The following is a 25,621-nucleotide window of genomic DNA, read 5'->3' on the forward strand; positions in this document are numbered from 1 at the left end:
CTTATATGTCGTAGTCATGCTCAAGTTACTACTATAATGATGCATGTGATAATAATGGTTATCACAGCTGTCATTTTTAGTGCACGGACGTCCACAGCTGCTTATAAAGAACAACAAAGGGCTGCAGTTGTTTTGTACTGAGCCCAGCTATAGAAAATGCCCGAGGAATGAGGCAAAGTCTGAACAATTAGTTGGTCGAGGGAAGAGTTAATGAGCTGTCGGTGTGGTGTGCACTGAGAGCAACATTAAGGGGGCTCAACTCCATATTTACCACTGGAGTGGTGCACGGCCATTAGAATAGGCAGATGATGTCGCATGCATGCTCTCCCCCTTATTTTCATTAGTCGCTGATGGCTGCAGAATTGATGCGGCCTGCAACTTATCAAAAGCCACTAATTTCACATTAATGGCCATTGACTGCGGTAGCTTGATTCAAGGGCTTTATGACAATTATCACAATCAGGAAGGGGGCCCAGATCGTTGAAGCGGACTCTGATTATTTGCAGCAATGGTGTAGGATGCAACAAATAGATAGCTAGATAGAGTTAGCATGCATCCACTTTGAAAGCTGTGTCTCTAAAACATTAGCATTAGCATTCAAATGCTTTTAAATTCAATATTCAGGACCAACCATTGTTAATATATTGGTAGTTTTATTGCAAAAATAGTGACAAAACAAAAATGAATATAAATTCTTCTTCTTCTTCTTCTTCTTCTTCTTCTTCTTCTTCTTCTTCTTCTTCTTCTTCTTCTTATTATTATTATTATTATTATTATTATTATTATTATTATTATTATCATCATTGTTATTATTATCATTATTATCATTGTTATTATTATCATTATTATTATTATTAAAATATTGTACACATGTATGATATCAAACAATGTAAATAAACCCTTATTGTCATTTTAATGCAGTTGTCTGCTGAGGTCTCGCGAGAGTAGGAACAATCACATGATCCCACTCAGCACAAACGCGGAAGTCATGGGTTCTCTCACGGGAACTAATTGAAACGAAGGCAGCGAGCTGTCAAACATGTCTCTTTATCAACAAAACACACTTTTAGTGGTGTTGCTGAGCTATATTTACGCTACTGCGTCAAGCGAAGAAGCTAACGTCACACTTTCCGCTTCGGCAGTGGTCAATTCGCCCGTTTTCAAGCCCGCGGAGGTGGACTCTTCCGCCTCGCTTCGGCTGTTGTCTACTTTCCCGGGCGACTTGGAGATCAGCGACTACTGCAGCGAGCTGCTTCGCATTTTTGGTGAGCGGTATGTGGCCTATGTCAACTGCCTGGTTCCGTCGGCACGGCCGGTTAAAGTGTGTCAGAACTGTTTCGCCAGCTATGGCAGCCTGGTGACAACCTACGCGAACATCTCTTCTGAGGTACCAAAACAGCAACACCAGTGTCACATGACTCACTAGTCTGATGCTGTTTACTTCCTTCTTGCGTCTTATTTAAGGACAGTCGTTCATGTGCTCATATTCCTAATCCCACTTACTCCAGTTTAATGTTGCCAAAATTGCAATATGCATGGCTATGTTGTTTATAGATGGGTCCTGCCAATGAGAGCTGCAGGGACAGTCTTCTTCGAGGAGATCGACTGATGATGATTTATCTACTCTTCAACAACCTGAAGGACCTGTGGATCAAATCAGCCTGCGATAGTAAGTGCATTTAAACACGCCATGGTTAGTTAAATGTCTTTCTAGAAAGTCTTGATAACTTATTATCAAAGTGTACCCGGCAACCCCCATTTAGCTGCATGCAGCCCTGGATAGAAATACTGTAGTTGCATACAAACGGTTGGATCCATTCAGTGTTGAACAGCCATGTGACTTTCTCTTTAGTCACTGTTGCTAATCTGGCAATGTGTATCTATTTCTACATTGTCCTGTCCCATGACGTTCAACCATGTGCAGGACATGATGCAGTGGCTGTTTAGATAAATGTGGATGCTTCCGATCGGCACATTGTCATTTGAATTGCATTATGTTAGCACCAATAGTTGTTCCATTAAAGTAAAAGTCCCATTTTTAAACTAATAGATACTGTAAAACATTGGAAATTGTTGAAAGTCTTCACTGTGAGACAAATAAAGGGTCACTCACAATGTAGTCATGAATAGAAGTCAACTGTTTCAATGTCAACTGAATAAGTTTTATATAAAAATAAGTTTTTAAGTGTAAAAGAAAGTTAGCCACTGTATATGTATATATTAAAACACAGGGGTTGCATGTTTTGAACCCCGCGGCTTAAACAATGATGCAGCTAATTTATGGCTAAAACAGTTCCCATGGTACTTAGAGTACAGCTTCAGGAAGTAGTCAATTGGACGTAAATATCATATTTTGTAGTCTAATGCCATGATTGTGTTGATCTGACAAATCTTAAATAAGTTTGATCAAGTGTAGAATTACGACAACTTCTACTTGATGTGCATGGACCACGGCAGCTGAGGATTGCATCGACGGCATGCAGGATGGCATAGGTTTATAGTATAGTCGGCCCAGATATATATAGATTCACCCACCCACTCAAACTGGTGATTGTTTCTTTGCAGACTGTATTGTAGATGGATTCCAGAACCTAACTAATGACTCGCTATACTTCATATCCACCCTCAACCAAACTCTCAGCTGCTTTGAGAGATACCAACAGGTATGTTGCAAACGGTTTGTATCCCTTTCACATATTCCCGATCAGATGCTAAACTTGTGGACCTTTGCGTCCCATGTCTTCACAGGGGAACCACACCGAGCTGTGTACAAACTGTAAGAGCGTCTACAGGAGCCTCAATGAGCTATACAGCAGCATGGAGAAGAACCAGACGTTGTGCATCGACATTGAGGATGGGGTACGTGTGTCGGAGGATGCAGTAAAACACAGGTTTTAGTGTTGATTATGTTGGTTTGTGTTCTTTGAGTTCACCAAAAATGTATAATTTGAACGTTTGACGGGGAAAATGCTAAAAAAAAAATAATTAAATAGTGTGTTATTATGTAAAGTTCTTATATACCTGCATTTGTGAGCACCATACACCTAATTGATGACTGGTACTCAATGAAGTTGTATAAATAAGCACCTCCAACCACGAAGCGAGTATACACATTTCAGTAAGGCTCAAGCATGTAGCAGTAAGGGACACAGTTACTGTGACAAACACAAGTAGTTTTATTTCCGTCTTAAATAGCTTATGTACTGTTATTATGTCTGCTATATTGCATAATACGAGAGTAAATCCATTTAAAGCTGTCATTGCAATACACTGATGAGAAAGTAGAGTAGAGACAGTAGAGTAGAGACAGGAAGTACGCTGTCCAGAAAAAAACAAGGAACTACTAATAGTGTGAGTCTGTTATTTTATTAATGTCTGATATGTTTTATTTCCTCCGATTATATCAGCTATATTGGGTAATACAAATGTAAAGTTGACTATAGGGGGGTTATTTAATGTCTAGAAGCCTCTAGTAATGTTTAAAAAAAAACTATTTGGAAGCTTGCAAACTACAAAAAATATTATTTTTATTAATATTGAAGCCCACTTTGCCAAAATTTGCTTATCACTGTCGGGTCTGGAACCAACTAACCGTGATAAACGAGGGACGAGCATACTTGCATTAATGCATATCAGATATTATTACAACTTTGCTGAATGAAAGTTCATTCATTTTCAACTGTTTATCCTCACGAGGGTCGTGGGCATACCCCTGGACACCCTGGACTGGTTGCCAGCCAATCACAGGGCACATATAGACAAACAACCATTCACATTCACATTCATACCTATGGACAATTTGGAGTGGCCAATTAACCTAGCATGTTTTTGGAATGTGGGAGGAAACCGGAGTACCCGGGGAAAACCCACGCATGCACACAGACATGGCCGAGAGTGGAATCGAACTCAGGTCTCCTAGCTGTGTGCCCTGTGCACTAACCACTCGGTTTCCGTGCAGCCTTGAATGAAAGTTGTGACAGACCAAACAATTCTAGCATTAGGATTTGAATGTGATGAACATTTTCATTTTTGCTCATTGTTGCACATTTGAACGGTGTTGAAGCTGACAACAGCATTAGTCTATATTCGCTTTAGTTTGTGTAGGCTCTGCCGTGTCACATGAAGCGTCAATAACTGCAGAAAAACAACAAATGGTGGCTTTCCAAGACGGGTCGACTTAATAGCAATATCGTGCCGTAATTGTGGTCATTTGAGCTGAAAGCTTATGTTGGAACTTTGCCTCCTTCTCAGATGAACATGACCCGCAGACTGTGGAGTAAGAATTTCAATTGTTCCTTCCCCCGGGAGGAGACGGTGCCTGTCATCGCCGTGTCCAGCTTCATGCTCTTTCTGCCCATCATCTTCTACTTGAGCAGCTTCCTTCACTCGGAACAAAAGAAACGCAAGCTCATACACCGTGAGTAACCAGCTTAATTCCCCTATTGTCACATCCAGATATTTTGACAGGGTTTTGAGGGCTCTTTGTGGGCTTGTAAGGAGAATGGGGGTGGGGGGGTATGTTGACTGACTGTGATAGTGGAGTTTTTCCTTGGGATGGAGGAGGAGGGGTGGTAAAGACTGGCCTCGGTACGTTCCAATTTGGTCATATCATGGCCCACGTAAACTGGTTCAAGTTGAATTGCTGTACCGTAGAACAGCACAAGTGCAAGGACGGAATCGCACCCAAGTCCAGCACGGATGTGGAGCCTGTCCTCAGAATGCACAAGAATATGGAGATGTCTGGTGGGATACATCGTGTTGTCATCTACACTCACATAGCAAAGTCACTTCTCTCTTTCTGTGTCCATTCGTAGCCAAGAGGGCGAAGTCCTACACCTCCAGTCTGATGAACATCCAGGACAAGCAGAGCTGATAGAAGCCAACTGGGTGAAAATTGGCATTTTGGAGGTTTGACTCTCTTCACAGCAGGTTGTTTACAGGCTGCATTCACCTGTTGATATTTAAAGAACACATTCACTTTAAAATTGAATTCCCTGGTATTTTCAATGTACATCGGTAACACCATTTTCCTGTCATGTATATTGTACAACAAGCACACACTGTAAACTTGTCATTAACTTAAGTTACCTTTTTATTGCAGTTGTAACCAGACATTAGGATTTTTCACCCTTTAAGTTTGATAGTGCGGTACGTTGTTACATATACAATACACACATTTTACACACAGATTGTGATTTGATGTAAACTTAATATACAGGAGGTTGGTATTACTTTAGGGCTTTTGGGCCTTGGCGGAGGTCTGCACAAGTCCCATTCTACTTCAAGATTAAACTCATATTGAGCAATTTAATAAGTCGTTATTTAATCTTGATGTGTAAGAGGCCGGTTACTTCCTAGTATGTGACTATTAATTACACATGTTGGTGCACAAAGATCCTACCCCATCCGTGTGTGCATGTTACACATGACTGAATGAGAGTATGTGCTCTGGTTATGGATGGAGAAATGGGTTTTATGTCTGTAATGCATGTTCAGAAGAGAGCCACAGAAAAAGGAAGCACTTGATGTCCATTAGCGGTGACATGTGTCTGCTGCGTGAAGAGGGTGCACATCACTGGGTGTGTTTTGTTATTAGGAGGGGAAAAAAAAAACATCACAAGACATAAGTCATGAGAGCAGTCAGTAATGCACTAAGATGTTACCTGCCTCCTGAAATCAGTCATTAATGGATTCATTCATTTTTTTAATCTAATTTGTGCTTGTTTTTTTTAATGTTTTGTTAATTTAATTTACACATTAGATTCATGAGTGGTGATGAGCAAAACAAATATTAGTCACTAATGTCTCATCACTGTTTTAAATGCCTACATTTCCTCAATGATTAGTGTGGAAACCCATGATTTTTTTATGGCTGTGCCAAAGTCTTATTTAAAATAGGATTATCTAAATATAACAACCATTCTATGTATGAGGTGTGTTATAAAGCTGAACCGTTGATATAATGGCTGGGTGATTAAAGGTGCAGACATGTCCCAAAATCTATGTGTTTTGATCTGACAAATCTTAAGTAACTTTGATCAAATGTAGAATTACTACACAGCTTATACACCATAGGAAGGTTTGAAAATTTGTTTTTATTGTTTTCAAGCTGCCCCCCCCCCCCCCCCCCCCCCCCCCGAAAAACCAGTGTATTAGATCGATACTGTAACTGCACTCATAGGCCAAGGTACAGGGCGTATAAAGCCGCTCTTCCTCCACACAGCAGGGACCCTTGTTCCAGGTGCTTAAACGTGGTTGCCCTCCAATTTCTTGCATCAGGGCTTTTCCTCCGTCATTAGCAGCTAATCGCTAACAGTGGGATAAAGATACTTGGCCGTTAAACTCATTTTTGGCTTCTTGGTCTTATGGAGTGCAGCCACAGCGGTCCATCAGCTAAGAGCATTACGCACACGCCAAGTCATATGAGCCCCTTTGCAGCCAGCGTGGAGTGTGAAAACACGATGTGTTACTTACGGGTGTGTGTGTGTGGGGGGGGGGCTCAACAATGACAGCTTACATTCCCGCTAATCTTTGCGCCAAGCCAGGTCCTTAAGCGGGCCTGAAAGTCAAACACCACACCCCCACGAGGGCCCATGTTGTGCAGCCACCGGCCGCTCAATTTGTTACTGCTCAATTTGACACTGTTGTAGATCGTGGATTGGATTTTATATAGCGCTTTCCAAGGCACCCAAAGTGTTTCACTGGGGTGGCCAAGTTGATACCGGAAATGTCTAAACTTCTGCAGGATCAAACCACCGACCTTCTGATTTGCAGACGACCTGCTCAACGTCCTGAGCCACTTCCGCCCCAACAGGTGAACAATATGTAGATGTTTGTAATGACGTATTGTAATGTCAAATGACTTTTCACCAGTTGGGGGCACCATTTCATTTGTCCATTTGTATTAGCAGACTTAAAACAGCGGAATATGAAAATGTTGGAAAGGAAAAACGCAGACTGGATGTTAAAATGTATGAATTATTACAGCAGGGTCAAGAATCTAACCAGCAACGATGGGGTTTGGATAAAAACCATTCGACTTCTTGAGTTATGTCACCCAGGTAAACAACATAAATGTTACAGTAATGGAAAACGATTTTACCCCAGTAGGGGGCGTCAACTAAATTGCCCATTCATTTTCTACCGCTTATCCTCACGAGGGTTGCGGGGGTGCTGGAGCCTATCCCAGCTGTCCTCTGGGGAGAGAGGCGAGGTACACCTGGACTGGTGGCCAGCCAATCACAGGGCACATATAGACAAACAACCATTCACACTCACATTCATACCTATGGACAATTTGGAGTCACCAATTAACCTAGCATGTTTTTGGAATGTGGGAGGAAACCGGAGTACCCGGAGAAAACCCACGCATGCACGGGGAGAACATGCAAACTCTACACAGAGATGCAGAGATGGCCGAGGGTGGATTTGAACGCGGGTCTCCTAGCTGTGAGGCCTTTGCTCTAACCACTCCCATCAAATTTATAAAAAAAAATAGAAAACACATCATAGTACTAATGTCTTACGCACTTAAAGTGACAGTAACATTTGTCCAAACATAATGTGTTTTTGTCTCACATACAATGCTTAAACATATTTTAAGTATTTAAAAAGGGCAGTTATGATTAATTTCCATTGGATTTTTTTGTTGCAAAAAAAATCTAATCCCGAGGTAGGCTGCACGGCGACCGAGTGGTTAGCACACAAGGCCACACAGCTGGGACACCTGAGTTCGATTCAATCCTCAGCCATCTCTCTGTGGAGTTTGCATGTTCTCCCCGTGCATGCGTGGGTTTTCCCCGGGTACTCCGGTTTCCTCCCACATTCCAAAAACATGCTAGGTTAATTGGCAACTCCAAATTGTCCATAGGTATGAATGTGAGTGTGAATGGTTGTTTGTCTATATGTGCCCTGTGATTGGCTAGCGACCAGTCCAGGTTGTACCCCGCCTCACGCCCAAAGACAGCTGGGATAGGCTCCAGCACCCCTGTGACCCTCATTAGGATAAGCTGTAGAAAATGAATGAATGAAATCCTGAGGTAATCATGGCCTAATGGCACACATAAAGTAATAACTGTCCACCTAATCCACTCCAAAGCCATTTGATGTAAACAATTCATTGTAATTATGTGTGCTGGATTAGAAGTCAAGCAAAAAAAAAAAAATGTGCTGAGTTTCAATCTCCTGCGCTGAATTGTCACATTACATGAAGCAACACTAAACCTGACCCACTCCAATGAAGAAAACCTCTTCAAATTAAGGGAAAAGTGAGATGCGAAAATGCATGTCCCTATTTTGCACACTAACAATAGTGCTTGCTCATTGTTTCCCATTGACCTTTGTGCACACTGTATACATCAGTTATGACAACATAGAAACTGTTAGTTGGATGTTATGCAAGCCCCTAAACCCTCCTGCAACCACCAGCAACACCTTAATCTGTCACTTAGTTAACTAGCTGGAGGTGCGAGCTGAATATGATTCTTTGTTGACTAAGAAGTAAACATATGCCCTCGGGGGGGTAGGCATTAGCACGCACACTTACACATGCATCCATGCAAGAGTGAATGGGGTGTATTATACACCTGCAAGAGGGGGTCAAAGTCTGTCAATCCCAAGATTATGGCATTATAATAGCTTATGGAATCACTCTCTAATGGCAGTCATTCGCTTGGTTAAGCTATAAATGTAAAAAAAAAAGCACTTTGTGTTCTAGTAAGAAAATGAGCCTTTCTCCTCACTTGTCCCTCACTTGTTGCACAAAGATCTTATGACAAGTCAGCTGTTGGTGACATCACAGATGCTGGCTGGATCATATGTCGGAAACCTTTGCTGGGCCTGACTTAACATCCCTCATAGGGGGCAGAGGCGGGAGGCCACTTCAGGTTCAAGGAGTGGTGAGGGGGGGTCTACTATTTCAGGGCAGGAACATCTGACCCCCTTTTGTGAGTTTTGTGTGCCATCATCTTGACAAGACAGTTATCATGTGTCTGTGCCAAATGTGGCCTTCTGTTTTTGGTCGGTCTTCATATTATAGACAATAGATTTTATTTCAAGTCAACAGCGCCATCTGACGACATTGTTTGGAACTGGCTTGAAAGAAAGCTTTGCTACATTGCATATAGTATAGTGACAACAACCGTATTCATCCATTTTCTGTACCACTTATCCTCACGAAGGTCGCGGGCATGCTGGAACCTATCCCAGCTGTCGTATTATTTATTGTAAAACAATGATCAATTTGTTTATTATCTTTTATTATGATCATATTACTTATTTTTGGTTGCATCGTATTTAAATACAAATACCAGCAGCAAATCAGATGTTAAGAAATCCATACTAGTACTGGTAGTACTACTACTACTAATTCATATTTACATACTAAAGTCATATAATAGGAAGAATTATCATTGCATTATTATTATTATATTATTATTATTAGGATACAATTAATAATAATAAAATTAACCTAGTATTTTTTCTATAAAATTATATTTAGACAAGTCCATGTGTTAAAGGAAGTCAGTGACAAAATCTTTCTGTATTTATATGAAAAATATTTGTATAATATATTGTTCATTGAATGTCAATATTAGCACTATTTTTATTTATTGTCATATTTTTTGTATGTATTATTTTTATTATTCACTAGAAATTGTTACATATAAAATAATCTTTATAGGAAACTAAATATATTAATAATAATACATTAATAAATGTATGAATTACATATTTAAAAAAATACCTCTATTGTATGAATGAACCATATATGGGAAAGAAACATTTGTTACATGTCTTATCTAACCACTTCCTTTCGAAGGCAAAATGTCCGTGGGTCCCTGACTGTAACACGGCTGCGGGCTGTGTCGTCATAGCAACAGGTCGCTAACGTAGCGCGGTGATAAAATACCGGCCTGCGACTTCGTCATTCGGTGCGAAACTTTAATTTAGCACATTGCAAATATGGAAACAAGTAAGGAAGCGTATGGACACTTACATTTTTCCAGAAGCAAAGAAACAGAAAACAGGTAACGTTGTTGTTCAATTCAACCAACCATGAAACTTTATTTTCCATGTAAGGATAATTCAATTGTATATTAAATGCAACAGGGACATGATCATATTTAGGCGTTCACTGTATTTATATATGTGTAGTTTTGAATAACCATTTTATTTGTGCACCGTAGTTTGTGTATGTAGAGTGAAGAAAATGAAATAAAATAAGCTGTCACTGTTCAGATTGTCCCAGCAGGAGGTCAACAAAGGGAGCCTGACTCAAGGAGAAGAACAAGATGGAGGGGTTTGTATGCAAATCACTTATGATTAGTTTTCATTTTATATTATTAATAGTATAATTATTATTATCAATTGTAGTAGTATTAATAGAGCCTGGGATTTCACTTTTTTACACATTGTATTGCATTCTAAAAAATGAAATGCATAGGTTTATATTTCAGTATACTATATTAATTCATCTCAAGGGACAATGCTGTGGAAGTGTACTGTACACTGAGTCAGTGTACCGCTTAGAAACTAGTATCCTCAGTGGCAGCTGTGACTACAGATGTAGAATACCATCACCAGTGTGTGTAAATGAAGAATGGGTTCGTAATCCATAATCCATTATGTTAGGCACTTTGTGCTCCTCCATCTTCTGTTGTTCCTTTCATGAACCTACCACACTGCTAAGCATAAGCAGCTAATTCCACCGAATAATGGCACTGTGTTGATAGTAAATGCTGCGACACAAGCTGTACACTGACTACTCTATTACTACTTTATTTAACATTTAACATTCTTTTATTAATGGGTGTTTTATGGGCATCCCACCCGTGTGCAGAGGATTTCCCAGCTGGAGAGACGTTTGTTGGAATTAGTGATCAACATCCAAACTGAAGCTGACGCCAAAGAATCAATGAGAAGGTCGGAATTGGAGGAAGCGCGGAGAATCAGGTGATGATGAAACACAGAGCGCAGTACAGTCCCGTTTCTAGCTAGCATGCCTGTCCCGCTTGATTCAGATCAGAGATGCTGCAGAAGGAAGCCAAGTCCAGCCAGGAGAAGTTTGAGGAGATCACCAGTAGATGGTCCCTTGCCGAGCAGACTGCCATCCCTCAGGAGCTGCAGGAAACTTTGACCTGGCAGCAGCTGTTGTGTGCGGAGCTCATTGAAGACAAAAGGAAAGTCATAAAAGATCTACAGCAGGTGATGGAAATACAGATTTATAGATATCAGGATATATCGCTTCACAATCCTTTGACTGAGCAGGAGTTGAAATTTGGAGATGATCGCTACGTGAAGGACTTGAGGAGGCAGGCGGAGGAGATGGATGCGATGATGAAGCGGTCCGAGGAGCTCATCAGTACGCTGATTCAGGCCTACAGGGAGGAGCTAGCCCACATTGAGGTAGAATTGTATCCCACATTCCTGGAAGGAAATACTTTCCTTGTAGGAAAGTTGCATTGTGTTTATTTACAGTACGTATATATTTATATTCCACCCTCGGCCATCTCTGTGTGGAGTTTGCATGTTCTCCCCGTGCAAGCATGGGTTTTTCTCCGGGTACTCCGGTTTCCTCCCACATTCCAAAAACATGCTAGGTTAATTGGCCACTCCAAATTGTCCATAGGTATGAATGTGAGTGTGAATGGTTGTTTGTCTATATGTGTCCTGTGATTGGCTGGCGACCAGTCCAGGGTGTACCCCGCCTCTCGCCCCAAGACAGCTGGGATAGGCTCCAGCACCCCCGCGACCCTCGTGAGGAAAAAGCGGTAGAAAATGAATGAATGAATGAATATATATATTTATATGTGCTGTGCTAAAAATGATTAGCAGCTACTATAAAAAGTACAAAGTTCTTGCAATAGTTCAATCAGAGGAGGCCATCCATCCTCATTCTGAGTGCATTCAGGCACATGGAGGCCATACATGCTACTGAGTCACATGATCGAATTCATTTGATTTTGCTTTCCAAAAATCATTCCGACCTTATTTTGTTCTAAAGGAATCACAGCATGTATTGAATGAAGTTGGAATGCGTACAAACTAAGCTGAGTAATGTAGCTGCTAAAAAAAAAGCGTTATTGTTCTGTATGTCACTAATGGTTGCCCCTCTATAGAGCGTGTACCAGCAGGAACATGACGTCTTGCTGACAAAAGAGCAGACAGAATGGGAGAACTGCGTCAAGGAACTATGGGACAACCAGGTCAGCAGCACTGGAAAAAAAAAGGGGGGATGACAATGCTCTTTTTTTTTTTTTATCAATCGGCTATGCTTTGAATGATTGTGCTTTGGATGCAGGAAGTGAGGCTGATGGAGAGGAGGAGGGCGGTGGAGGAGTACGAAGCAAAGATTCATAATCTGATGATGAATCCGGAACAGAAGTACGACGCCATGAGGGCGGAATACGATGCAAAGTTTCAGGTATGATGATGCACCCTCGTGGAGTGGAAACACAACAGCAAGATAAGAAGCTAGTATCCAGTCATCTTCTTTTAATGTAGATACATCCAGTTGTGACCTCACAGCTAGGAGACCAGGGTTGCATGTTCTCCCTGTGCATGTGTGGGTTTTCTCCGGGTACTCCGGTTTCCTCCCACATTCCAAAAACATGCTAGGTTAATTGGCCACTCCAAAAATGTCCATAGGTATGAATGTGAGTGTGAATGGTTGTTTGTCTATATGTGCCCCGTGATTGGCCGGCGACCAGTCCAGGGTGTACCCCGCCACTCGCCCGAAGACAGCTGGGATAGGCTCCAGCACCCCCGCGACTCTCGTGAGGAAAAGCGGTAGAAAATGAATGAATGAACATCCAGTTGTGATAAAACCGCTCCCAGTAAAGAAAGAAAAGAGCTACAGCGCACCACTGAGTCCATATTCCGACTTCCTTAGGATCTGGAAAGGGAACATCAGCAGATGTTGGCCGACAGCATGATCAGCAACATCAAGCACATGAAACACAAGGCTGACAGAGATGGGTCCAGCCTGGCCCACATGAAGAGCAGGATCACCAGGTAAATGTTGGATATACGTACGTTGTGGCAACATTAAGCTCAGCTCTCACGCTGTTTTTGTTGTCCTAGTCTGCAGACTGAACTGAAGAACCTGAGGAGCAAGTATACCACTCAGCAGAAACGGTCGGAAAAACAGAGCAGGCGTTTGTCCGACGACTACAAACGTAGCATTGAGCAGTATGAACGAATGCAACTGAGAATCAAGTGAGTCGTTCACACGAGCCCATCCTGCTATTCTTCGGTCTGTTTAATCCCTAGTTACCCCGGGGTAAATGCATGTTTACCAACATGAGGTATCAACTAACTTATGTGTTGTATGGTTACATGTCTAAAAGCAATAGATAGCGATACTGACCATGCTAGACTGTGTTCTGTTCCCTGATTATTACAACTTTAATCTGATTTCTGCTTTGATACTGCTGTTTCCACTGTGTCTACCTCTGGTGGACAAATGGTAGAATACACTTTTAAGTATTTTCACTAATTCTGACCCTTGGAAGGAGGTGTTTTTCCAGGTCACTTGACATGTCTCACTTTACAATAATCCATCCAGCCGTTTTCTATGCCGCTTATTCTCATTAGGATCCTCATTAGGATCACAGCCTCACAACAATACGGTACACAAAATACAATAGCTACTGAGGAACTAATGATGAACTAATCAGTATTATATATATATATATATATAAATACACTCTATAGAGTAGTAGTAGGAACTAAGACACATACATTTAGAGTAGTTACTGAGGAACTAACAAATAACTAATGAGTGGAGTCGTTACTGAGGATCTAAGGCACATGCATTTAGAGTAGTTACTGAGGAATTAATGAAGAACTGCTGGGTAGAGTAGTTACTGAGGAACTAAGGCACATAGATTTTGAATAGCTATTGAAGAACTAATGAGTAGAGTAGTAACTGAGGAAGTAATTAAGAACTGCTGGGTAGAGTAGTTACTGAGGAATTAAGGTACATAGATTTGGAGTAGTTACTGAGGAACTAACGAGTCGAGTAGTTACTAAGGAAGTAATGAAGAAGTACTGGGTAGAGTCGTTACTGAGGAACTATGGCACATACATACATTTAGAGTAGTTACCGAGGAACTAATGAGTAGAGTAGTTACTGAGGAAATAATGAAGAACGGCTGAGTGGAGTAATTACTCAGGAAGTAAGGCACATAGATATTGAGTAGTTACTGAGGAACTAATGAGTAGAGTGGTTACTGAGGAAGTAATGAAGAACTATTGAGTAGAGTAGTTACTGAGGAACTAATGACTAAGACACGTAAATACTGAGGAACTAATGAGTAGAGTAGTTACTGAGGAACTAATGACTAAGACACGTAAATACTGAGGAACTAATGAGTAGAGTAGTTACTGAGGCACTAAGGCACATAAAATTAGAGTAGTTCCTGTGGAACAAATGACTAGAGTAGTTACTGAGGAACTAATGAGGAACTATTAGGGTTCCTCATTAACTACTGTAATTTTGTTTACCTTTTTGTTAACCTTATTAACCTTGTTTGTTTACCTTATTACTATGAAGTGTTACCCTATTTGTCATTCACTACTTTATTATATCTTATTCTTACACACAAGAAACAAGTAGACACTATATTAGATACACTGTCATTTCCCATTTTTGTTTTTGTTTTTTTTGCAATTTGTATTGAGAAACGTTACATCTGTTTGGTTGACGCTAATATAATGGAACCTCCCATAGACGGGCTAACGGAATGACATTGGGATCATTGGAAAAAAGTACTGAACAGCTCCTGTTAAAATTGATGCAGGCACTTTGCAGCGACTGACGCCAAGCAATTCGAGGAAACGTGGCGTATGCTTGACAAGGAGATCAGGCAACAGGCCGAGAAGGCCGTCCTCATCGACTCACTGATATGCAAGCACCACCTCGGTCTAGCTTGGGAGAGACCTCGGGGGGACTCCTTTGTGGGTCCAGTCCATCTTCAGAAACAGACAAGTATGGAACACGGGGCGACAAATGTCAACTCTGATGGGATGGATGCGGCATCAGAGACGGAAAAGGTCTCCATGGAGACGTTGAAGGAGCTCATGGAGCTGCTGTGTGATGAGTCGGTGAGCAATATATATTATTAATATGAATATCATTTAGTTTAATACCAAAAAAGTCATTGTTTTTGCTTGGAAGGTTCACCGTTCGCAGCACAATATCACTTAACGTTCAACATTCAGCCATTTTCTGTATGATTTTTTTTGTATTGTCCAATTTCATTTAATTTCCAATGAGCAATCAAACAAGGTTAAAAATCAGGTTGCAACAAACCACACTGACTCGTATATCAAATTCAAGGCCATAATGACGGCTTTCCAAATATATGCTTATTATGTCAATGTGACCTTATATGCTGACATAATGATCAAAAATCCATTGGATCGCCATTCTCTACTGTTTAAACTGTGTATTTAAGTCAAATCATCACAATTTAAAATAAAATATGAATAACCTGAGAGATTATTAGTAACCAAAGTTCACAGGAAAATACAAAAGCTTACTAAATTATCATGATAAAATAAAATGTACTCATTTTTTTTCTGTTACAGGGCTTCCTTGTGGAGGACAAAGTCCAGCTGCTGTCTACCTTGGACAAGGAAGAACGGAACGTTGTGAAGCTGGACGCGCTTCTCTATGTGGGTTAATGTCCACGTTTTTATCACAGCAGTAATTTAGAGTCTGCAGTGTCAGTTTGAAATTCCCAACTGTGTTCCCACTTTTAGGCTTTTGGCATAGAAGAGGAGGATATGCCCAAATTGGCTGCCTTCCTTCTAAATGACCACCAGAGGGAGTCCTATCATGTGAGGCTGCCATGTACAACCGTGATCACTATTCCATCATTCATATATTTTTTTTTTCCTGTCTGCAGGATATTAGCACCAAGACACAGGGAGGGGCCACCAGCTCCTCATCTAATCTGACCTCTGACCTCATCCAGCCAAACCGCATCATGCCTGCTCTTAAGAACTTCCTCAAGCAGCACCACCGCTTCAGGTTTAATATTCAACATTCTTAAATAGTTTGCAGTGGTGCTTCTAATGTTTGGATGCGGTGCTTTTGAAGGAGGATCTCCACCTCTGAGCAGCCTCGCTACTGGAGTGCCGACATGTGGGATTCCTCAGCAGATAAAACCCACTGGGAGAGTCTGGCCAACATCATCCCTGAGGATAAACTCAAAGTGTGGGATGCAGCTGAGATCATACTAAAAAAGCACTTGTAGGTAACACACACACACATAAAAGAACCATGTATTAGCAAGTAACTCCATCTCTTCTGCAGGGCTGTCCTTACAGAGATCTCAGATTGCATGCCTGAAATTGAGGGTCTGGAGCAGCAGAATGCAGAACTTCGTATGCTGCTGCAACAAAACAACTCATGAGTATGTGCATTTCTCATTATTCTTCTTCGTTATCTTAGTTTTAAAGCTCTAAAGTGTGAAAAAATGTGCAATGACTTGTTATTAAGTCAAGCATAAAAGGATATCTCACCACCACAACATTGTCATACATCAACATAAATAACCACCGACGCAATGTTGTTGTTGTTCTGTTTATTTCAAAACTCAAAAAAAAAAGTATTGCACACGTTTGTATAAAGTGAAACCCATGGTAAAAACAGGCAGCTTTAGTGCAAACAGTAAGTGTGTCGTCGGTGAACACTCGGATCACAAACAGCAGGTTGAGTACAGGCAGGCATAGAAAAACACACACAAAAAAATGTCATCTGATTTTGGGTGGGGCCGACAGTTCCCATCCGTTTCGACCAAAGACCTATGTTGACGACGACAAAAGAAGCTTTATCAAGACATGCTAACATGCGACCTGCATGCCCTTTGATGTATACGGCCACATTTGTGTGCAAAGAAAGAAAAATTGTTTTTAATACAATACTTCTATTTGCTTGACGCCAGATTTATGAGAGCTCATTGTATGAAATAATACTAATTTTCTAACTAAATAAATATTTTAGACGTCTTGGTTTATTTCCTTAGCAAAATAGACATCTGATTTCTTTTTCTGGAATATTTTCTAGATGTGTGCAAACACTGCGTGAGCTACACTTGATTTAAAAAAAAAAAAGCTTTAAAGTGGAAATGTAACAATTCCACACTATTATACATTAAATTACACCTGTATAATAAGAAAATGAAATCATCCTTGTTGGGACATTCCACAGTGGGGGCTACCTCAGAGATTTATATAATGTAAAACATCATGTGGACCAGCCAGGACACCTCATGTTTGATTAGCAATTGTGTGCATTGTACAGTCTTGGTCAAAAATATTGTCATACCAAATATGTGAATATTTCTACCCATGACTGTACGTATTGAAAATGGAACAAAATTCCACTTGACACCTGTAGGTGGTTCCCTAGAGCAAGATAACGAATTATTCCCGATGTTTGGAGAGTGAAATGAGAAAGTAATGTATTTCCTCGCTCCCTGCGGCTGATGGAGAGAGCCTTCCACACTTTCAGGCGCCAAGCAGTTTCTTGACAAGGTAGCCTGGCATGCTGTAGAGGAACAGGCCCAGCATGACGAGCAGGAGCAGGGCCAGCACAATCTTGATGATGAGCCACTTGTAGCGGTTGCACACCAGGTAGCGGATGGCTTTCAGCGGGCTCAGGAACCACAGGAAGGTGGTGTCTGGGCGGCTTGACGAGCGGAAGAGAGGATGAGAGACACTTAATATGCATCATATTTAGAATGATTGAAAAATAATTCACAAGGTGGTGCGGTAATGCAGTGTTATGAAGTGATGGCACATGCTGAGTTGCCAGACTGTGGGTCATTTTTCTTTACTATATTGTTGTGTCCGTTCATGCAATGGCCCCACTGTGGGCTACTTAGTACCTTATATATTATTTAAAGGCACATTTAAATGCTACCATTAACTATTTTAAGCACAGTTCAAAAAGTTAATCCAAGAGAAATTTCAAGTCATGGTTTCTAACAGTGGTTAAAATCATCCCGGCACACTATTATTACTGTACTGATGTCAATCGATTATAAAAGCACATTATTAAAACCTTTAAATGTAATATTTTTACAACAAATTTGGAGTCAATTAAGCTAACCTATTTTGGAATGTGGGAGGAAACCGGAGTACCAGGAGAAAACCCACTCACGCATGGGGAGAACATGCAAACTCCACACAGAGATGCTCGAAGGGGGAATTGAACCGAGCTGTGTGCTAACCACTTGATCACCGTGCGGCCTTGTCATTATAAAATACTACATTAATATTAAATATATACTGTAAACACATTGGGCAGTTGTGTGGTTAGCGCGCAGACCTCACAGCTAGGAGAACCGGGTTCAATTCCACCCTCTGTGTGGAGTTTGTGTGGAGTTTTCCAAAAACATGCTAGGTCAATTGGTGACTCCAAATTGTCCATAGGTATGAATGTGAGTGTGAATGGTTGTTTGTCTATATGTGCCCTGTGATTGGCTGGCCACCAGTCCAGGGTGTACCTCGCCTCTCGCCCGAAGACAGCTGGGATAGGCTCCAGCACCCCTGTGACCCTCGTGAGGATAAGCGGTAGAAAATGAATGAATGAATGATTATTCATTCATTTTCTACCGCTTTTTCTAGTTCTCGACTGGTATGAATGATTATATACACATTAATTAAGTACGCTGGGTGAAAACAATGTAATACACAGGGCACACATACGTGGGTCTCGACCCACACAGCACGTATTAACAAAAAATATATGGCTCAAATTGATAGCTCTGCTTCACTGATACCCAATATCTTATTAGCATCACAACTTCTCCCCTGTTTGCTAACTTGTCCGACCCATGAGACACATTTTCCAGGCATGTATTTGTGTTTTTCCGACTAAATGTGAACTGATCGTATTTGTTGCACTTTTTGTGGTGCTGTGTGGTGTATTTAAAAGATGGAAAGAAACATCAGGAGTTGAAGACAAGACATAGAAAAGCTTCTACGGAAGGAGTGAAACTTTGCAAGTACATGAGGGCAGGGAGCAACAAGGACAGAAGAAGCAGAGGAAGACGTGGTGGGGTTGGTGGAGGGAATAAGGCTACCGGCACATCAGGCCCCCAGCATCTTCTTCACCAGGTAGCCAGGGATGGAGTAGAGGAAGAGGCCCAACATGAGCAGCAGCAGCATGAGGCCCAGAACCTTGAGGATCAGCCAGCGATAGTTGTGCCACAGGAAGTAGCGAATGGACTTCAGAGGGCCCAGAAACCACATGAAGCTTGTATCCGGGCGACTTTTAAAGAAGCGGGGATGCGAGAAGGCAGACGGGAAAAAGTAAAACACAGAAAAAAAGGTAAGAAGACACAAAAGGGGAGACAGTTGAAGAAATGGAGGAGAAAGCAGAGATAGAGAGAAGGAATCCTGAGCGGCAAACTAAATGGAATTAAATTAACCATGCAGGTCTACACGACCAGGAACCTTGCTGATGTCTCACTTTGGTTTCTCCAGTGGATCAGGCTCGTTTCGTCCCAGTCCCACAGGGCTTTTCTCCGCCTCTTCTGCAGTCACCAGATGAAGTTCAGCCTCCACTTTACCCTGGAGAGGTAACGGTAACCATAGATGAGGTATAGCTGCACAAATAGGATGGTTCAGTTCACTCACGCTACTTGCACTTACACTGCTAGTGAGTGCTAGCACCAAATTAGCCTAGTCAGAAATCATATGCTAACATGAATGAAGGAATAGCAGAATGAACAAGGTGAGCGCCTGAACACCGACAGACACGGACGGTTTTCTCACCTGGAGGAAAAACAATAACCCATGGAGGTGATGCGTGCTCACTACATTGCAAAATATAATTTTGACAACTGTGTCAAGCTACTGTGGCTCACACAGGTACCGTATGTGAATTACACCTCATGAAAATCATCAAAAAAAATGACTATCGACGATAATTCGTAGCATAATTCAACCAGCAAAATGTGTTACGATACAAAAAAGTTGCAATTTTCACAAGAACAAACATGTAATAATGTAATTTCATTTCCCTGACAAGCACAGCACAGCACAGCCTACCTTTGGCCTAGAAAAATACAACTTTTTTGTTAATATTTTGACTTTTTTTCCCCATTTCTGATGCTGTTGTTTTTTGGGGGAATTTTCCAACTCCTTCAATATTTTCTCCTAATTAAGACTTCTATCCCGTAATATTTGGACTTTATTCTCCTAACTTCCACGCAACCTAATTTTGCAAAAATGACAAATTTATTATTTGTTTTTTTTAAATTTGATTTTTCATAATATTCCAGGGGTCAAGTGGTTAGCGCGCAGACCTCACAGCTAGGACGACTAGGGTTCGATTCCACCCTCGGCCATCTCTGTGTGGAGTTTGCATGTTCTCCCCGTGCATGCGTGGGTTTTCTCCGGGTACTCCGGTTTCCTCCCACATTCCAAAAACATGCTAGGTTAATTAGCGACTCCAAATTGTCCATAGGTATGAATGTGAGTGTGAATGGTTGTTTGTCTATATGTGCCCTGTGATTGGCTGGCGACCAGTCCAGGGTGTACCCCGCCTCTCGCCCAAAAGACAGCTGGGATAGGCTCCAGCATCCCCGCGACCCTCGTGAGGAAAAAGCGGTAGAAAATGAATGAATAATATTCCAGTAGAAAAAAACAGATTTTTCTTGAATCTATCATTTTCATCCTACTCAAATAAATACTCCTCTATTTTATTACTTATTACTAATTATTTTATAATTACTCCTGATTTTTTAAATTAAAAAAAAAGCTTGACGTAAAAAAAAAAGTCAGCACCAGTTGTGACATTAGCCATGTGACAGGCCTACTTATACTGTACATATAATGTTGTGTACTATAACTTTCCTCACTTTGTTTTGTTTATTTGAAGTCATTCTGTTTCATTTCCATTGTGAAAGCTGGTGTTTATCATTAATAACTGGTTGAGGGACCAATTGCATTACGTGAGTGAGCGAGCGCACTGGCTCTGTGTTTCTATTATGCAAGGTATTAATAACTGGCAGGAAGAGTGATGGCACTGCCTATATGACGTTTGAGGTCACCCTGACATATATTGCATAATTTATACATCTTTTTAAAATCCTTTCATTATCCTGCTGTTTCTGTCTTACCGTCAACTCCATCTCATCGTTCTCATCCCGGGCAACAAACGGCCACCATCCCTTCACCCTCTTTTGCTTGAAGATGGAAATAGCAGGAAGTTCCTGCTCATTTCGGATCATGTCGATGGAGCACTGCTTGGACGTCTTCGCCCCTCGAGGGAACCGGTTCAGATCCAGCTCGATGGCACCTGGAAGCGATTCAAAAGTGAGGTAAAAAGTGCAATCACTGTTTAGGAAGCAACTCGATTGGTTCTTACCGAGGAAGTCATCAGCAGAGAAGTGGTCGGCGTCCCACACCTGTAACGTGAGGCGAGGGGGGATCTTATATTCAGTCTCGTCCCAAGAGAACATCGATTCTTTCTTGGAGATGACGATCTTTTCCTCCGCCATGAGGTAATCGAAGGGGAAGACAAAGCGCCAGTTGAAGTTTCCCTCCCCGGTCAGGGAGTGGTAGTGGACATCCGTGTCCTGTCTGTCCTCCTGCTGCCCCTTCAGCCACCTGCGTTGAAGACCAGTGAGAGCACGGATCAGTCCCTGGTGACTTTAAGGATCTGACTTTAAGGGCGGGGACAGGTTCCTAGAGGCATGCATAGTGTTGGGAATGTTGGTTAGTCATTGAATTCCATTTGGTTGCTTTAATCCAGGAGACCAGGGAACTTCACTTTATTTTGCAGATGTTAGAACAAGAGTCAAGAATACATTTATCTAGTTTTTACCTCCTGGGGCGCCACCTACTGCTGTGTATTATGCCAATATGTTAGCTAAATGTATTTATATTTTAGGTCTACAGATTTACAACATGTTGCGCCAAATGACAAATGAGAGCTTTTCTTCCTGTCACTCACGACACAGGAAACTGAGGCTCTCCAGGTGAAGTTATGAAGCTGATTTTAAGAAATATACGATGTTCCTCCTGGTGCTTATATTAGTTTCAATTCTCACTTAAAGCAACACACTGATTATTTAAGGGAGACGTGCAGGAATAAGTAGATTCCAGAAAAACCCGGTCATCAATACCAGAAAAAACATTTCCCAAGCAAGCACTTGAACATGTCTGTGTTCATTTAAGAAGCATTAGCGTATAACCTTGTCAAAGCAATGGAGATGCACTCCAGGCATGCAGGCTCTGTGCTGACAAACATCCATGCAACAGGCAGGACATGTTGCAAAATGTAAAGCCACCATATACCACACAAGAGTCATACAAATATGTTCAAGAAAAAATGGGCTATGGTTTTTGTTTCTGACTGACTTTATTACGTCTACAGAGACAAGAAGGGTCCGTGCTGGATGGAGAGTCAAAACAAGATGCAGGATAGCAGAAAAAAGATTTAAAGGGACGTGAAAAAAAGAGGAAGCTGTGCGAGCCATGCGATGGAATTGTGTGTTTTACCCCCTGACATAGATGTCAGACATCTTCTCTCCTGTCAGGAAAGCATCGTCCTCTAGAATTACGTCATCAGTGTTCCAAATAATAACACGTAGCTCAAAGCTGGACACAAGCAGAGACACACCACAAACACAAAAAAAAATGGACACACACCACAAATGGAAACAAAAAAAGTAGTTAACTGCAAACAAAACAAAAAAGCACTCTACACACGACACTCAGCTTACACCCACGGGACGCGGCACCACGTGGACGGCTGCTTGCCCGCTGTACCTACCCCCTGACAAATATGTCACTGGACTTTTCCCCAGTGAAGTAATCATCGTCCTCCAGTATTACTTCGTCTGTATTCCAAATAATCACTCTGAGCTCATATCTGGTAAATGGGGAGGAGGAAGGAACACATGTACATACATAGTTGCACTGCAAATGGAGAGCTCAAAACGGATCAGAAAAAAATAACCAATTCTTCCGTTATATAAAAAATAAATATATTATATTATTATATAATATATAATATATAATATATATATATATATAATATATATATAATATATAATATAATAATATATTATATAAAAAAAAATAAAATATATTCATAAAGTAACATTTGCATGGTATACTTTTGTTGTATCACTATCATTATTTACATATTTTTAGTTCATTTTTGTTTTCAATTTACAATTTTTTTGTTTTAAAGTACAGTTATATTATTTTAAAAAATTTTTTTGCTTTTTTTAAAATGAGTCCAGTGTTTCCAACAATCAATTTTAATTAAATTTTTGTCTAACCATTTTTAAAATCATCCAAAATATGTTTCTTATTTTAATATTATTTAGTTTGTATTTAATTATTCCAATATTTCCAAAAATCAATGTTAAAGATAGATGTTTTTTTTATATATATACATACAGTGACTCCAGTATACATAAAAACGTTTCAGTAACAGCTATGAAAATAACTGCTTCAGCATACATTATAATAGTAGTTGTCATGAGAACACATTGCATTTAATCATGATGCTAAGTTACGTTTAAATCTGGTTTGATTATATCTTAAAGTATATATTTCTAATAAACATAATATAATAATGGGATTATTGCGGTACACTACCTCAGTGTTGCCACTGAAAATGATGCCAAATCCCATCATCCCACGCTGGTAAAATACATATTTTAAAATTGTTTTGATTAAAAAAATAAACAATCTTACCTTTTAGGCTTTCGGGGTGATATGTCGATGGCAGGTCCAGGAGCTGGCATGTCCATCGGAAACATGTCCACCCACATTTCGATACGACCCTTTGCGCATGATAGCATTGTAATGGTTTAGTTTTCGTTGACAAAGTAGGAAAGTAACACTGTACCATCAATCTTAATACACACTTTTAATGACTTCAAAATGTCTTACCTGCTCAATGCCTGGCTTGTCAGGGTTCAGCAGGGGTCTTGTCTCCACGTGTTCCGGGACGAGCCGACAACCCACCCGGGGGACCTCCTCCCAGTGGTTTAGCACGGTCAGAGCTAAATGTTCTTCTGTTTGCTTCTTCAGACCTTACAACAAAGAAGGAAGCAAAAACTTAAAAAAAAAAACATAACCAGAAAGTTTGTAACTATTCCCGTCCTACCGTTTTCATCCTCGATCTCTGTTGGTCCAATGAAGATCCGGTTCGCCACCTTGACTTTTCCTCCAGGGCCGTATTGAGGGGGGTCAATCTTGCCCTCCTTACACAGCTTTGCTAGGATCTGGCTGGGCTTCATGGGATCACGCCACACATTGTATCCATGGCTAACAAAAACACAAACATGGAAGATTTCTATTTGTTCAGCTGCTTTGAGTGATGTCATATTGGTGTCGCTTACAGGGAGTAGCTGGATGAAATGCCACAGGTGGCTCTGTATTTACTATAAAAACGATTCTCCAAGTCGATCTTTGTCTCTCCAATCAGGTCGTCTGTGCCGACAAGATCCCAGTCGTAAACGGAAACCGTCAGCATGGACTTCATGGGGAATGTTGCTTCGATGTCAAATGACCTGCGTGGAGTGATGGGGAACGGAGACATGAATTTCGGTCAGTTTAATGAGTCGTCTTCTGGTTGCTTCAAGACATAAAGACGAGGAAACATCAACTCGTGAATACAAACAGCAAACCTACATGACTGCCAAGTTTTGATTGACAACATTTGTTCACAAATCTCCCCAGGTATAAATGTGAGACGCTAACTTCAACAGCTTGGGGAACTCCACTCCATTCTCTTTTCCAGGCGGTGAATTCATTCATTCATTCATTTTCTACCGCTTTTCCTCACGAGGGTCGCGGGGGGTGCTGGAGCCCTGTCTTCGGGCGAGAGGCGGGGTACACCCTGGACTGGTCGCCAGCCAATCACAGGGCACATATAGACAAACAACCATTCACACTCACATTCATACCTGTGGCCAATTAACCTAGCATGTTTTTGGAATGTGGGAGGAAACCGGAGTACTCGGAGAAAACCCCGGAACATGCAAACTCCACACAGAGATGGCCGAGGGTGGAATTGAACCCTGGTCTCCTAGCTGTGAGGTCTGCGTGCTAACTACTCGACCGCCGTGCAGCCCGCGGTTCAATATTGCAATATATCCATCCATATTCTATACGGCTTATCCTCACTAGGGTCGCGGGGGTATGCTGGAGCCTATCCCAGCTGACTTCCGGCGAGAGGCGGGGTACACCCTGGACTGGTCGCGCAATATATCCAACTTTTTTTTTGCATTGATTCGACTGTGTTGGCTTTGTAATACACAGCCCGTCTAGGCAGTTAAAAAAAGCCCACACTTTTTAAAAGTTTATGTCTTTACGCTTGTTGTGCATACCATAACTGACAAAAAAAATGTTTTATGCTCTTTACTTTGAATCCGGAATGACTCACTTGCCAAATACAGGATTTAGCTGCTTGGAGATGTAGTTCTCTTTGTCCTTGACCTCTGCCTTGCCTAGCTTGATGACGATATATGGGTCCGCCTTGCCGTTTATGTCTGCAGGATGCAGATCTGTGGCCTGAAGTCAAGAACAACCATTAGCGCTAAAGTTGGCATCAATTTATCCAGCAAGAAGCTAA

At 41.2% G+C, this 25,621-nt stretch overlaps 3 protein-coding genes across 17 annotated transcripts in view; 2 read left to right on the forward strand and 1 right to left on the reverse strand.

Moving 5' to 3' along the window:
- Positions 1–953: 953 nt before the first annotated feature.
- ostm1 (osteoclastogenesis associated transmembrane protein 1) lies at positions 954–6,031 on the forward strand. The gene is made up of 6 exons (XM_058056901.1): positions 954–1,387; positions 1,555–1,669; positions 2,566–2,663; positions 2,749–2,859; positions 4,252–4,417; positions 4,815–6,031. Exons 1-6 carry the CDS (start codon positions 1,040–1,042, stop codon positions 4,871–4,873), a joined length of 897 nt encoding a protein of 298 aa, XP_057912884.1. The 5' UTR covers positions 954–1,039; the 3' UTR covers positions 4,874–6,031.
- Positions 6,032–10,807: 4,776 nt separating this feature from the next.
- On the forward strand, positions 10,808–18,064 carry drc1 (dynein regulatory complex subunit 1 homolog (Chlamydomonas); the record flags this gene model as incomplete). The annotated part of the gene is made up of 13 exons (XM_058057633.1): positions 10,808–10,953; positions 11,022–11,205; positions 11,269–11,406; positions 12,120–12,206; positions 12,302–12,424; positions 12,893–13,014; positions 13,084–13,218; positions 14,805–15,108; positions 15,595–15,681; positions 15,769–15,846; positions 15,915–16,039; positions 16,109–16,261; positions 16,325–18,064. Coding segments are annotated over 13 exons (1,782 nt in total), but the record flags the coding sequence as incomplete, so codon positions are not given.
- otofa (otoferlin a) overlaps positions 16,581–25,621 on the reverse strand; it is a 52,491-nt gene continuing 43,450 nt past the window's right edge. For 6 of the 15 annotated variants that reach the window (XM_058055966.1, XM_058055975.1, XM_058055969.1 and 3 more), the window contains 12 exons: positions 25,433–25,560; positions 24,387–24,557; positions 24,152–24,312; positions 23,935–24,077; positions 23,737–23,825; positions 22,802–22,900; positions 22,528–22,626; positions 21,392–21,633; positions 21,144–21,322; positions 19,490–19,590; positions 19,101–19,288; positions 17,552–17,701 (listed from right to left, as the gene is read on the reverse strand). In XM_058055966.1, the coding sequence (XP_057911949.1) occupies positions 19,108–19,288; positions 19,490–19,590; positions 21,144–21,322; positions 21,392–21,633; positions 22,528–22,626; positions 22,802–22,900; positions 23,737–23,825; positions 23,935–24,077; positions 24,152–24,312; positions 24,387–24,557; positions 25,433–25,560 (1,593 nt within the window). In that variant the 3' untranslated portion in view covers positions 17,552–17,701; positions 19,101–19,107. Of the gene's footprint in view, positions 17,702–19,100; positions 19,289–19,489; positions 19,591–21,143; positions 21,323–21,391; positions 21,634–22,527; positions 22,627–22,801; positions 22,901–23,736; positions 23,826–23,934; positions 24,078–24,151; positions 24,313–24,386; positions 24,558–25,432; positions 25,561–25,621 lie in introns of all 15 variants that reach the window. The other 9 variants (XM_058055977.1, XM_058055978.1, XM_058055971.1 and 6 more) reach the window with 5 other exon arrangements.

Source organism: Doryrhamphus excisus, chromosome 19 (assembly GCF_030265055.1).
Source record: "Doryrhamphus excisus isolate RoL2022-K1 chromosome 19, RoL_Dexc_1.0, whole genome shotgun sequence".
Lineage (NCBI taxonomy): Eukaryota > Metazoa > Chordata > Actinopteri > Syngnathiformes > Syngnathidae > Doryrhamphus > Doryrhamphus excisus.